We start from the raw sequence: 15286 nt of genomic DNA, 5'->3' as shown, positions 1-15286 counted from the left end.
ATTTTTTAATGCAAACACGATGTCGTTTATTCTCTGAATCCCAGAGTTCTTTGTGCTTCATTTGGCAAACGAGAAGTGTTGCCATTATCAACTCGGTGACACAAAGTAACTCCAATGGCAACTCGTGCATTTTCAAGACTGAAAACCCCAATTTGCACCTCGATACTCATTCGGAACCTAACAAGAACATCCATTATACACCACTCATTGCCTCTAAAACCCAAAGTTCCAGCATTAGAACCCGACTACTGCAAACCCATATGTGGAGTTAAGCTATACCATGATGGGAGACCCAGAGGACCCCTCTGGAGAGGCAAGAAGCTGATTGGCAAAGAAGCTCTTTTTGTAATATTGGGGTTAAAGAGGTTCAAGGATGATGAAGAGAAGCTTGAGAAGTTCATCAAGACCCATGTGCTAAGGCTCTTGAAGATGGATTTGATTGCTGTACTATCTGAGCTTGAGCGCCAGGAAGAGGTTGCTTTGGCTGTCAAGGTCTTGAATTTTCGCTTCCATTGTACTTTCTATTTCACTATCTCATTTGGGTTGCTTTTAGATTTTCAGTTTTTGGGTTTATGATTGGACACTCTCTCACTCACAATTGAAATAGTCATATTGCTGATCTTCTGGATGGGGAATTTACTTCGTATAATATGAAAACAAGTAATTTTTTTTGTGACTTAGTATATTAAGAAGAGCAGTAAATGGGGATGTCCTGGAAGTGTTTGATAAAATGCTTTAAAGAAAATATCCGCTCTTGGGAACTTCTAATATGCTTTGATTTGATGATTGTTGAGAATTATTTTACTTTCCTGTAAAATGGAGGCTTCATAGAAAAAAGCAATCTGAACTATGTCCACTCAAGGAGGTATATTGTCAATTGAACCTGTCAGTGCTCTATCTCAAACAAGGATCTTAGTTAACATGCAAAGAATAAAAGATTATAAAAGAAATTTTTTTTCCCCTTTTAAATCATTCTAAATTGATAAATTATTAGCAATTGAAAAAGAGATAGTTTGTTTTTACATTTTGGGTTTAGTATGCTCCTTCAAGATCAATGGTAATAATGACTTTTATAGTTACTTTTCTTTATTTGTTCTTGCCTGCCATCCTCCATTTCTGCAATTTTATTGTGGGCTTTATATTGTTCAAAGTTATGTTTCTTCATAATCCAGAACACACAGTTTGGTTAGGCTATTTCACTATAGTAGTCTTTCAAATTTCATCAATTTACGCCTCATTCCATTTATTTATATTCTTATGCTGAGATTTTGATGTGGTTTTCTTTTACTATGACTATACACTTGAGCTTACAAGCAACTCAATGAATTTTCAGGTGTTTAAAGTGATACGGAGGCAAGATTGGTACAGGCCTGATGCTTTTCTGTATAAGGACTTGATTATTGCATTAGCAAAGTGTCAGAAAATGGATGACGCAATGCAGTTGTGGGAAGACATGAGAAAGGAGAATTTGTTCCCTGATTCTCAAACATACACGGAAATGATAAGGGGGTTCTTGAGGCATGGATCTCCTGCTGATGCAATGAACATATATGAAGACATGACGAAGTCTCCAGAGCCCCCTGAGGAATTGCCATTCAGGATTTTGTTGAAGGGACTTCTTCCACATCCCCTTTTGAGAAATAGAGTCAAACAAGATTTTGAGGAGCTCTTTCCTGAACGGCATGTGTACGATCCTCCAGAAGAGATCTTTGGCTTACGCTGAGGTTTGCATTTGGTGTTTCCCCCCTTTTTTGGTAGTTAAAGATTTTGAGAGGAATCGATCCCCAGAAATGTCCCGCCACCAAGGATGGATGTGCTAGTTGGTCCAAAGACCATTGCTGCAATTGGTGCTTTGTTTTTGTATAATGTCTTTTTTGAGAATATATATATTGGCATATTGAGATAGAATGGTATCAAACTCCTTTGGATACAATTTTTTTTTTAATGTAAACGAAGCTCTTTATTGCCCAACGAGTAGGCAAGGGATTTATAGATAGTTCAACTTCTTTCTAGTTGAATTAAATCTAAGATGGTAGCTTGACATCTTAAAGGTCATAACTCTGTTATGGATCTGCTTGAGAGTAGAAATGGAATTTGATACCAACCAGAACCTGATTGACTTGGTGCCAGCCAAAAACCACCCACCTTATCAGGTTATCAAGATAATATATTGAAGATAATACATGAGCAGTTTAAAGATGTCTAGAAAATAAGCCAAGAAACAGATTCTGTAAAAGACTAAAAGTTGCTTCCTCTATTTCTTTAATAATAGTAGAAAAGGTACGCCCAAAGCTTTTACCATTTGGGGACAGCATTTTAGTACTTAATTGTCTTACCTCCGTGATATTCATCATTTATGATAAACAAATTCAATCGCTCCTTAAGATGATAAAATATTCGAAAATTTATATTGAAGAAAATATTTTCTGCTGCCTCTAAGATTGACCTCAAAATCTTAACTAACTGCTTCACGCTTCAGTCTTATGGTGGGCTCATCATGCTGGTTTATTACTCAAGCAACTTTTTGTTGTCCTTTGAAGCGTGAGTGCATCACACTTATCAGCTTGGTTAAGTAAATGGTGGTCTGAAATTGATGACAGATAAATCGGTACTTCTCATGTATTCAACATGTAGCACTGGTTTGATCATTAAATGAAGCCATAGCTTTCCTGTTCCAATTATTGCCCACATGCCTGTGTGTTAGCAATTTTCTATACTTTTATCTCATCTTGTAGTTTTATTAGTAAGAGCTTAAGCCAGTATAGTCTTGCATCGTGCTCTTTTAGTGGTCAGAGCTTGGATTATCAGACAGTTGGATTCATTTAGTATGCAGTATCGGTTTCTTCTTTTCTGAGGACATGATCAAAATTCATTTGAAGATAAATTAGTATCTTCTTTTTCTTTTTCCTTTTATTTTCTTCATTAGAGGGACTTCATTTTGGTTTCAGGGCTTGCTAGTTATCCCTCATATTATTGAAGAGCATGGTCAAATCTGAACCAGTGAATGGTTGACCCTCATTTTATAGGAAAAAAGGAAACAAGAGACGGGCAGTCGATGCACATAGATGAAGCATTGCTATATTTTAGAGCTCCTATATTTGGATTTCTGAGCTTCAAACCCCCCACAACAACCCCCAAAAAATAAAAAAAATAAAAAGGAAAGCTTTTGAGGAATCTGTAATGTATTGCAAGGGACTTTTTGCCCACCCCCTTCCTAATCTAATCTCTTTTACTGCAAGAGTTGTGGGGTAAATTTGTTTACATATATATCAGTGTTGATACATGAGCAATCTATTCAATATTCAATGTAGGCTTGTCACCAAGTAGGGCATTAAAGTGGTTGAATTTATGTGTGACTTTCTAAGGTTGTCATGTGTTGAAAGCCCCTAGTTTATGGATTTAATGGGCCAACCCTGTCCTACATGGGCGGGTAGTAATTACAAACAATTGAATTTGAATAGATGAATAGATTATCAATACACCTCAAAAGCTCCTAGTCCATGGGTTTAATGAGCCAACCTCATCTTACATGGGTGGGTATCAATTATAAACAATTTACATATATATATATATATATATATATCAATGTATAATGCATGTGTGACAACTTTTTTTTTTTTCATCCAATTTTTTATTTATTTATTATTTTTAATTTGAGAATCGCTTGTGTGACCATTGTTGGCAATATTTGTGACACGAATATTTCAAATCTCAATTTATTTTATTATCTGTATAGAATATGATAAGGGGAATTTTTTAACAAAATAAAAGTTGTTGTTGATCTCCAAAGACCCGTTAGCTCTATTATGCATACTGACGACTTCACGCAAGATGAAGCCGTTAGTCTCTAAGCTGAAGACTTCACGCAAGATGAAGCCGTCAGTCTCTAAGCTGAAGACTTCACAAAAGATGAAGACATCAGTCTCTAAGCTGAAAACTTCATAAAAGATGAACCCGTCAGTCTCTAAGCTGAAGACTTCACGCAAGATGAAGCTGTCAGTCTCTAAGTTGAAGACTTCACCTGTCAGTCTCTAAACTGAAGACTTCACTCAAGATGAAACCATCAGTCTCTAAGCTGAAGACTTCACGAAAGATGAAGCCGTCAGTCTTTAAGCTAAAGACTTCACCTGTCAGTCTCTAAACTGAAGACTTCACACAAGATGAAGCTGAAGATGAAGCTGTCAGTCTTTAAGCTGAAGACTTCACGCAAGATGAAGCAGTCGGTCTCTAAGCTGAAGACTTCACACAAGATAAAGCCATCAGGCATAAGCTGACGGTTACATGTAAAACCGTCAGCTTCCATTAGTAGGTGTCAACAAACGAAGTGTAAGGAGTCCTCAAAACGCACCTGAAGGCAGACGCCAGTAAGGCTGAAGGATGTAGGGTAAGCTGACGACCTTGATACAAGTTTACTTGCTGCCCATGATTGCATATATAAGGAAATGTCTTGCTCTCCATGTTTGACGCTACTTGAAAGGATTCCTATAAGGAAAGGATTCTGCCAAATATGCCTAAAGAAGACTCCTATAAGGAAAAAACTTCTAGTTCAAGGAAGAGAGGTCAACTCTTTACTACTATAAAAGCCCCAATACCTTCACCAACCAAGGTACGCATAATTCACCCCAGCTCTAGTACTCTAGAGTTGTGAACAAGAGATTTCTCTAACTTGACCGTAGGAGGGTATTTGGCCGGTATCACACCGGTACTCCTCTTAAGGTCTTCAGCTTTTGTGTTGTGCAGGTTCTTGTCAAGAGCACGTGAGAATCATGTGGCTCACTGGTGATTTTTTCGGCATCATCAGAATATAAAGCTAAAGTTCATTTGAACTTAAAATCCATAAATGTCCCTCCACAGTTTTCCTAAGTTGACAATAAAATGAATTAAAAATTAGCTATAAGTTGAGTGACAGACCACACAACCGTTAAGATCTATAACCATATAGATCAATAAGTTTAGGGGCAGAGGACACAACTTTATGAATCTATCCTACTACTATATGCCTATTGATTTGTTAAACAAATGAATAATATGGAAAACATTCTCTCCTTTCATCACTAATAGCCCTAGGGGTGTGCAAAAAACCGAGGAACCGAAAAAACTGCTTCAAACCGACTGAATCGATGCAAAAATTTCGGTTCGGTTTCGATTTGGTTCAGTTTTGATTTTATTATATAAAAAACCAAAAATTTCGGTTTGGTTTTCGGTGGCAAATTTTAATGCACCAAACCAACTGAACCAAACCGAAATATATTATTATATTATATTTTATATTAAATATATAATATAAAGTTTGTAAATATTTGAGTCTGAGATTTGCTTTGCATTGGGCCTCCCTTGGGCCTCCATCATTTTATTTTAAAACAATTCACAATTGTGCCTTTTTTTGTTCAGTTATCAAATGATCCGGCCTACCTTAATAGCTTTTCAATGTTTTCATTTTATCTTTTTAAACATAGCATTTTAAAACCCATTAGATTAATTACCTATAATTAAACTAAGTAAATACCTAATTAAACTAAATCTAATTTAACTATAAAAGCAAAAGGTAAAAACCCTACCCCGTACCCACAACCCACTTTCTTTCTCATAGCCTCCACTCTTCAAAGTTCAGCCCTCAGCCCCTCATCTTCTCTCACCGCTCCACATGTCGACCTTCCTACACCAGCCTCCACACGCCGGGCTCCCTACGCCGGCCTAATCTTTTCATTCTCACAGAGTCACGATGACCCTCTCTCTCTTTTTAATTTCTCCATAATTTCCTCTCTCTTTTTTATATTCTGGGTTTGTTTAATATTGAATCAATGCTATTTTTTCAATTTTTATGTGCAAATTAAGTTAGGGTTTTGAAAAAACCCATGTGCTTGGTTGTTTATATTCTGGGTTTGTTTATTTTTTCAATTTCCTCTCTCTTTTTTATATTCTGGGTTTGTTTATTTTTTTTTTCTTTGTTTGCTTTCTTAGAAAATAAATGATAAGGAAACCGAAAAAACCCACTGAAACCAACCAAAACCGAAATCCAACCGAAACCGATTGATTTCCAATTACTTCGGTCGGTTTCGGTTGAGAATTTCACAAACCGAAAATTTCGGTTTCGGTTGGCCAACACTTAGAAAACCGACCGAAACCGAACCGACACACCCCTAAATGGCCCGTTTGGATAGAGGAGGGAAGGAGGGGGAGTGAAGGGGAGTAGAGTAGAGTTGGCTAAAAAAAAACTAATTTTAGGCTAAATATACTCTACTATACTTTACTTCCCCTCCCTTCCCTTCAATCCAAACGAACCATAAATACTTTCTCTTATTCATTTTTTCTTCTCTTTTATATGTATTTTCTTGTTATTCATTGTGCTCCATAATTAGATGTTAGCCATTATGGTGGAACAACAATGAGTGGCGCTTATAATTGGAGGTTACTCTTGTTTTCATTTTAATGCTAGAGATATCTGTTGTGTGATAATCATATTCAATTAGTATAAGTATCCTAACAGATCACATATTCACAGCTTAAGCAATTGATCAAAAAATATTCACACATTTATATATATGTGTGTATAGTCTAGACCTTCATGAATAGTAACTCAAAGTCAAAACTCATATGTTCATATTGTAAGGTAGCCGCGGCTGGAATGGATAATACATAATATTAAAGTATTCTTAACCAACAAGTGGTCGTGCCGGAGTGGTTATCGGGCATGACTAGAAATCATGTGGGCTCTGCCCGCGCAGGTTCGAATCCTGCCGACCACGATTTTTTATTTTTTATTTTTGTGTCACTTTTTACATTTGAACCAGACCAATGACTCATCAACATGGTCAACTTCCAATCTCTGGCCAATTAACACATGTGGCTTCATATTTTTTTTTGGTCACTTTTATCAACTTTATTCATACTAGTCTTCGTTCCTCAGGGAAAAAAAAATGGACACTATGTCACAAGACTCATTGCCAAAAACTAAAGATTTCTGAACTTGGACTAGATTCAGCTAAACCTGGACCAGATTCGGCCTAGACTTGTATCTCCTCTCTCTCTCATTTCAAGTGTTCTTGGGTTGGATTCTCATTTCTCAAAAAACTTGAAGCATTGCTTGTGTTTTCGAAGAATGGCTTGTTGGAATAAGGGACAAGGAATGAAGACAACTCCAACCAAGATGCGGAAATTCTCTCCTCACATGGAAGTAAAAGATGCATTTTAATTCAATCTTTGGCCTCAAAAAAAGAAAAAAAAAAAAAAGAGAAGATATTCCTTTATCATTACGGTGCAACCTAACCCAAACTAGCCCCGTTTGTGCCTTGACACAACCCCATGAAGGTGGTTTAAACTTTAAAGTCCATAGAAGCTAATAAGCATGGTAAACAAAGCCCTTGTTCGATGGGGTTTGGATTCTTTTTGGAAGACTAAATGGGAGTCCACAATTGTATAACATTGGCGGATGTCTCACGTGAATAAGCTTTTATGTTATCGGTTCATTTTGAAAATTTTAATAATAAATAATTGTTATGGTTCATATATTATAATATTTAAAAGTTAATTTTGATTATATGACCATTATCAATTATATTTAAGAAATTAATTTAGATTTTATATTATATATTACTAAAATGAGTTAAAATATGTAAGTTGTTGGTTAGGTATTACATTGTGTCTTTATATTCATACTTGCAAAATATTAAAATGATAAGAGATCAATAATTGTAAATTTTGTTTTTAGAAATTTATTCAACACAAAATGTGAACATGTGTGTTAAGGACAATAAAAATGTGTAATCCAAGTGCACTTATTAATATATTATATCAATTAAAAAAATATTTATTGATGTAATATTAACAAAAAGTTACACATGTACTCTTTTTTTTTTTTTGTGTGGAGAATCACATACAAAGAGGGAATGTGATTCTAATAGAAAGGTATACCACAAACTCTACGTAATAACCACGGTAACTTTTAAGTAAGGGTAGATCAAGTTATATTATACACACAACTCGTTCTCTTAAACAATGTAAGAGGATTACCTTTTTTAAAACATATACACACAGGAAATGGAGTTCCAACACAAAGATAATTGCATATGTACTTGATGATATATGTATGGGATGAGTTCAAGTTATACACTTAATAACTTTTTATTGGATAAATAATTTGGAAATTCAGCTGTTGGATTACATATTCTTTATATTTTTAACATGCATGCCAAAAAAACATGTTAATCAGATATTATTTACTATTTGATCAATAAAACCATCTTTCATGGATAATTTTAAATCACAAAAACTTGTCCTTTAAATATTTGATCGATTACCTAGTTATTAATCTTTTGTTATCTTGAAATTTTGTAAGTAAGGAGAATATACAAAGATAATATAATCTAATAGTGGATTGTCAAAATTCGCATCCAATAATGATATATTGAGTTAGTGGCGGCGCCACATAGAGGTCAGGGTGGTCCCAGAACCACCCTGACCTTAAAAAAAAAAAAAAATATATATATATATATATATATATCTATATATATGTAATAATTAAATATTTTTTATTTATCTACCCTTAAAAAAAAAATAGGAACACCCTCAAAAAAATTAGGAACACCCTCAAAATTTTTTTATGCCAATAAAATTAAAGAGACATGTTATGTCCACAACATTTTTACAATATTTTCATAACAAATCACAGGTGGTTAGTTATTATTAGTTCAAATTTGAACTTAGCATTAAGATTACTTTTTTATGACAACAATAATAACCAGTAACAACTTACCACTTAGGATTTGTTGTAAAAATGATGTGAAAATGCCATAGACATATCATTTCTCAAAATTAAATTTTGGTGGATTATTTGTTACATTTCGGCCGATACTAGTTTTTAGAAAAAAAAAGAAGAAAAATCCCTAAACGGACAAACTCGTCAGCATAGCATGTCATTACTTGCGTCGAATGCCTAAAAAACAAATCCAACCATCGCAAAGGTCGCCCTTACTTCTTCTTCTTCTTATTGTACTATTTTTGGTTGTTGTTTTTTATTATTTAATTACATATTCATGTTTTAATATTATAAAACAGTAATTGTTATGTAATAACTAAATGATCTGAGTGTCAAAAAAGAAAAACTAAATGATTTGTTTTATTTGAGGTTTACTTATTTGGATCAATAATTTTATGTTGTATAAGAAAATATAAATATAAATATATATTATTTTTAATTTTTTTTAGAAACCCCGAAATACCCTGAAATGGTACATCGAAATAGATCAGTACCAAAATATTCCGTTCCACTAAACAAATTGAAATAGTGTCCAAAACAGTATTCATAACATTGCTTTCAAGCAAAAAGAAAAAGCTAAAAAAAAAAAAAAATTAAACTAAAATCTAAAAAAGAAAAAATTGTAATAGAGAATCTAAAGAAAAAAAATTGTAACAGAGCAAGCCCACCCAAGAACACCCTGAAAAATATTCCTGGAGTCGACACTGTATTGAGTGGTAACATTGACTAAATTACATGAGATATGTGCTAAATCAATGTAGAAGTTGATTAGAAAATTGCTTAATTGATTTAGGCATGTGGGAATTAATTTAGCTTGTGATTATTTCAGCATGTGTGACAAATTCATTTACACGTGTTTATGAATTAATTAGCTAGTCTCTCATTAAAAAAAGTGAATTATAATGTAGAAGTTGATTATACAAGTGCTTAATTGATTTGGGCATGTGGGAATCAATTTAGCTTGTGATTATTTCCGCATGTGACAAATTCATTTACACGTGTTTATGAATTAATTATCAAGTCATAATGATGTCATCTTTGTCCTTGGGTGACATATTATTAGCTATTTTGGGTTTTATTTTCTTGGGTCTTAATAAAGGGTGTTCTTAGGAAAATTGTTAATAAATTATTTTAAAAGAAGTTTTGATACAACTTTAATGGGAAATATAAAAGATTGTTAAAAAAATTAATTGCTATTTTTTATTTTTCTCATAAAAAGATTTTTAAAATATTTCTTAAACCAATGCTCTTATTACATTTGTTCACTTTCTCCAATTTTCTTTCTTTGCTGAACAATTTTTATTTATTTTTTGTTTGTTTGCATAGATACAAAAAGAAGAAGAGGCCAGAAGCAGGTGGGGATGGATGCAGGGTGGGCACAAGGTAATTGATAGTGGCTCCGTTCAATAATATAGGTTGAGGTTGTCACTACGCATATTTCAAAGTAATGACAACCAAATATTTAATGTTAAAAAAAAAGGTCATATCTAGTACCCAAATCTCTCATTTTTGCAGGGTTTGAGAAATTTTATGGTATGGAGCTTACCTCTTAATTTTTTGAAGTGGCTAATTCACGAACTCGAACTTGTGACTTGTTGTTTTAGATGAAATGCACTTGCTTTCACACCAAGACCCAAAAGTTAAAAATTATTATTTTTCTTTCTTTTATATTTTTAAGTAAAGTCTAAATAATAATGATTGTTTCGTATAAAAAAGTTTCACACTCATACGGATCATGTTTACAATTAGATCATATGTACAAATATTCTTAGAAAAAGGGACACCTAGCTTCCACATTTTTCACATGATATGGACACTATTAGCATGAAGCAATCATTTTCCTATGGTAAGGGGTTTATGAGAAATGTAAGAACTTTTATGTGTTAATTTTTTAACAAGATTGGTCGTTGATGGAGAATAAAGTTATGGATATGGCGGATCATGTGAACTATTGATGAGTCAAATGTTAAACTTGAGGACAAGTTTCTTTTAGAGGGCGAGCCTTGGTTAGTTTAGTGCATTTGGAGCAAACATTTCCATTTGAAGCAAAGCGGTATGGACAAGTTGTACCTCCAAGCAAAGCTATTTTTATGAAAATGTGCACAATTATTTGAGATAAGTGTTAAATCAATGATTCAATATAGAAGTTTGAGAAAATTACACGTTATCACCCTAAACTATGTCTTAAATTACACTTTGCACTCTAAATTATTTGAATATATTGTTTACACAAAAACTATGACTTTTATTACACTTTGCACTATAATATTAGTTTTATTGTTAAATTGGATGAAAATATGAAGTATGTGACTTACATGTGTGTATTTCTTAAGTGGCACAAACTTAAAAGACCAAAAACCCCTCTTTCCAATAAGTTAAAAACAAATTTTTTTAATCTCTCTCTCTCTCCAAATCAATATCCCTGGAACCCTAAATTTTCAAATCAAAATCGTCTTAAATACCACCACTATTCCACCACTGCAACAAGTGGCTTGAAAGTTTTGTAAGTGGCATGATCTTTGTCACCTCGACAATGTAAGAAATTTGGGGCCCGTTTGGTACATGTGTTTAAAAACTGAAAATTGTTGTTGGAAAATATTTGTGGAAATACGTGTGGGTGAAAAAGTGCGTTGAAATGCGTGAAATGTTGTTTAAAAACTGAAAATGGTTGTTTAAAAACACAAACCAAACACCCCCTTAGCTTCTTTATTGGCCATTTGTTGATTGATGTTGAAATTTCTGCTATATAGAATAGGCGTTGCAGAAATATATAGGTTGTTTCAAAGGATTAAAGAATACTAATCCGTACTTTGATTGAATAGTAAAATTTTATTGTCCAAAAGTTTCAGTGCTTTGTCTTTTGTTCCATATTAAATATATACCATGCTTCATAGAACCTACCTCATAGAATAGGGATTCGTAGAATAGGGAAAAGGGCAATACCTTAGCTTTTGACTTTCATCATACTTTCAACTACAAATTGACAGTTTCTTTTAGGGATTTAGGACTTCTTTTGAGCAGTGGTTTCACGGTGGTAGAGCAATGGTAGTGTTCAAGATGATTTTGACTTAGCAATTTTTAATTTGGAGAGAGGAGCTAATGCAAGAGAGAGAGAGAGCTGGATAACAAAACAATTGTTTTTAACTGATTGGAAAGAGGGGTTTTTGGTCTTTTAAGTTTGTGCTACTTAAGCAATACACACATGCAAGTCATATGCTTCATATTTCCATTCAACTTAACAGTAAAACTAACATCAGGGTGCACATTTTAATAAGAATCATAATTTAAGGTGCAAATCATGCATTCGAATCGTTGGTGCAAAGTGTAATTTAGGGCATAATTTAGGATGATAAAGTATAATTTTCTCTAGAAGTTGACAAGACAAGTGCTTAATTGATTTAGGCATATTAGATGCTATGCCAGATTTCTTGTTGGATGTTATGTCTATTGTTTCCTCCTCTTTGAAATCCCTTTAGAGTTGGGATTTTTTTATTTATTCAAAAGCTTTAATTACTTTGCTCACAATTTAGTTTGTTGGGCTTCTTTTTGTAAATGGGATGGACCTATTGTCACTTCTTTTCTTCTTAATGAGTTTCTTATTCGAAAGTTAGAGATGGGTTTGAGCCCTCCCTCTCTCTTTCCTCTTAATATAATCTTTATTTATCAAAAAAAAAAAAAAATGATTTAAGCATGTGGGAATTTATTTAGCTTGTGATTATTTTAGCATGTGAAAAGTTCATTTACACATGTTTAGGAATTAATAAGCTAGTTATAATGATGTCATCCTCGTCCTCGGGTGCCATATTAGTAGCTATTCTATGCTTTCTTTTCTGTCTTTGTTGGATAGCTGCTATGTTGGTACAAAAAGAAGAAAAGGCCAGAAGGGGGTGGGGTTGGCTGTGGTGGGTACAAAGTAATTGATATTTGATGCTGCCTCCGTTCAATAATATGGGTCGAGGACGTTGCCACTGCACATATTTCTGAGTTCTGAGTAATGATAACTAAATATTTAAAGTAAAAAAAAAAAAAAAAAAAGGTTGTATCCAATAAATAAATCACTCATTTTTGTAGGATCTGAAAAAGTTGTAGAAGACAGGTTACTTTCCATTTTTTTTTTTGGAACAAGTTGATTCACGAACTTGAACTAATAACTTATTGTTTTTTATAAAAGACACTTGCTTTCGTACCATGACCTAATTGTTAAAAATTATCATTTGTTTTTTCTTTCTCCCTGTAATTTTAAGTAAACGTCTAAACAACCGTGATTGTTCCACATAAAATATTTCACACTCATACGGATCATATGTACAAATATTCCTAAAAAAGGTACACCTGGCATCAACATTTTTCACATGTTATGTACTATATTGGCATGAAGTAATAATTTTCCTATGGTTAGGGGTATCTGAGAAATGTAGGTACTTTTATATGTTCATTTTTAGACCTAATTTTAAACATTATAGAAACTACTTTTTAGTTATGTAAGAGCATCTCTAACAGTCAATGCATAGCCAAAACATAGAGAATATTTTACACTGTTTATGTTCTATATGCTCCTGTTCATGCTCCAACAGCTTAGCTATATTCAGAAATTTTTTTTTGTTGATGAACAGTAGCTCATTAGGTCTGATGAGTTACTGTACATTAGCAATTGAATTTCTTGCATTAAAATATTATACCAACTCCTTATTTTATCAATTTTTTCTCTCTCATCCGGATTTCTTTTTTTCTCTCATTCTATCTGTTGCTTCCTTTTTTTTTTTCCCCTCTCATTCTCTCATTCTCTCCGTTGCCGTTGCTTTTTTTTTTTTCTCATTAACCAAATGAAATCAGAAAAAAAAAAGAGAAAAGAGAGAGACCTGTTCATGAGCAAAAGAACTAATCCAAACACAAAACACAAACTACAAAACAAAATCCAATTCTTAAAATAAAGTTGACTCAGAACAAGCAAGTATGAAAAAGAAAAAAGAAAAAAAAGAAAAGCTGATTTGACCCAGCTTGACGATGGAGTTGCATGCGGTGGAGGCCCAAGCCAATCTCTCCCAGTCTTTCTCCTCTCTCTCTGTCTCTATCTCTCTCTTTTCTCTGATGAGAAGAGCAAACGATGTTGCTGGAAGGTTCTGGAGGAGAAAAAGAAATAAAAGAAGGGGGATAGAGGAGACGTGTGTGGAGGAGAATGAAATGAAAGAATAAAAAATAATATAAAGAATAAAAAATCCTAATTGAGAAATTTTACCACAATATTTTCACAATAAATTTTAAGTAACAAATTGTTATTAGTTAAAATTGACAAGAAAAAAAATAATTTCAGTGGTGAAAGTATTGCAAAAAATGTTGTAAATATAACACTTTTCATTAAAAAATATAATTGTTGGGAATAAATATAAGAAGAATAAATGATGATAAAGAATGAATAAAGAGTGAATGAAGAAATAATATTTAAATGAGATAGAAAATGTGATAGAGAATCTATTGGAAGTGTATTTGAAAAAGTGGGTATGTAAAAGTTAAATGTTACTGTTCATTCTTTAAACAGTACAAAAATTTGCTGAAACTATCGGAGATTATCTAAGTAAGTAAAGTAGCAGTAGGCTAGGTGAAAAAAGAAAAAAAAAAAAAAAGAAAAAAGAGAGAGAGAGAGAGAGAGAGAGAGAGAGAGAGAGAGGGGGTTAAGAGTAAAAACCAGTTATCAGATAAAATAAACAATACATTGTACTAGACATATATTCGAATCTTTAATGCATTTGTCCAAACCTTAGCGCACTCAGTGCAAAAAGACACTAAAAAAAATAAAAAATCTATAGGTAAAAGATTGTGACAAGACACAACGCTAGTTCAGTTTCAGTCTTCACACTCTCTTAGTACTAGTACCGACGTACTGATGTTGGCCATATTTGCGTGATTCATGTGGTGCTGATGACCCGAAAGATTTTTTATTTTTTCTTATTAATTCTTTTTATTTTTTATTTTTTAGAAACAACAAAATAGATTAGGTAGAAGTGACCAAGGCAAATGGATATTTTTGCGGCACGCAAAATCTAGTCAAACTTGTACAGGGCTACAAACCAATCACTATAATAAGCTAGCTCATCAAGCTTGAAATTAATAAAAGGCTGTTGTAGATATTACAAATTTTATTATAATAAAATTATAAATTTATATATGACACAAACCACAAAAAGATCTTTATTTATAGTTTTGTTAAAATAATATAATCATAATTTTTATATAAACAGTATATATTTGAATCTATGTTATCTGTTCTATAAGGATTGATTTTTATAATTTCAAAGTATCAATTATTTTTTTAGTGTAAGGGGTATGTGAGTGAGTCCAAATGACAGGGGTCTTTCCCCTATTACAAGGAATTCAAGTCTTTTAAAAAGATAATAAATTTAACATTTTCAAAACTATACTTAATCTATATATATATATATATATATATATATATTTATATTTAAAAGTCAAAGCGTAGCATTGAGCCATATCAGTGCCACATTATCAACCTAATTTCAATATTTTCTCTCTCAT

General features: G+C 32.9%; 1 protein-coding gene and 1 non-coding gene across 2 annotated transcripts; both read left to right on the top strand.

Moving 5' to 3' along the window:
• Positions 1 to 2028, top strand: LOC126728551 (protein THYLAKOID ASSEMBLY 8-like, chloroplastic). The gene is made up of 2 exons (XM_050434356.1): positions 1 to 492; positions 1334 to 2028. Exons 1-2 carry the CDS (start codon positions 115 to 117, stop codon positions 1721 to 1723), a joined length of 768 nt encoding a protein of 255 aa, XP_050290313.1. The 5' UTR covers positions 1 to 114; the 3' UTR covers positions 1724 to 2028.
• A 4636-nt stretch (positions 2029 to 6664) lies between these two features.
• Positions 6665 to 6746, top strand: TRNAS-AGA (transfer RNA serine (anticodon AGA)). Its single transcript has one exon. It is a non-coding gene; the product is annotated as a tRNA-Ser (tRNA).
• The last annotated feature ends 8540 nt before the right edge of the window (positions 6747 to 15286 follow it).

This window comes from Quercus robur, chromosome 1, assembly GCF_932294415.1.
Source record: "Quercus robur chromosome 1, dhQueRobu3.1, whole genome shotgun sequence".
NCBI classification, from domain to species: Eukaryota; Viridiplantae; Streptophyta; class Magnoliopsida; order Fagales; family Fagaceae; genus Quercus; species Quercus robur.
The sequence above is the reverse complement of the archived record's forward strand: the minus strand, read 5'-3'. Positions and strand labels throughout refer to the sequence as shown.

Bases quoted from the DNA above. Each gene is read 5' to 3' on its own strand.
- LOC126728551 (XM_050434356.1), top strand. From the start codon at position 115: ATGGCAACTCGTGCATTTTCAAGACTGAAAACCCCAATTTGCACCTCG. The intron at 493-1,333 runs GTCTTGAATTTT...ATGAATTTTCAG, and splicing joins AGGTTGCTTTGGCTGTCAAG to GTGTTTAAAGTGATACGGAG.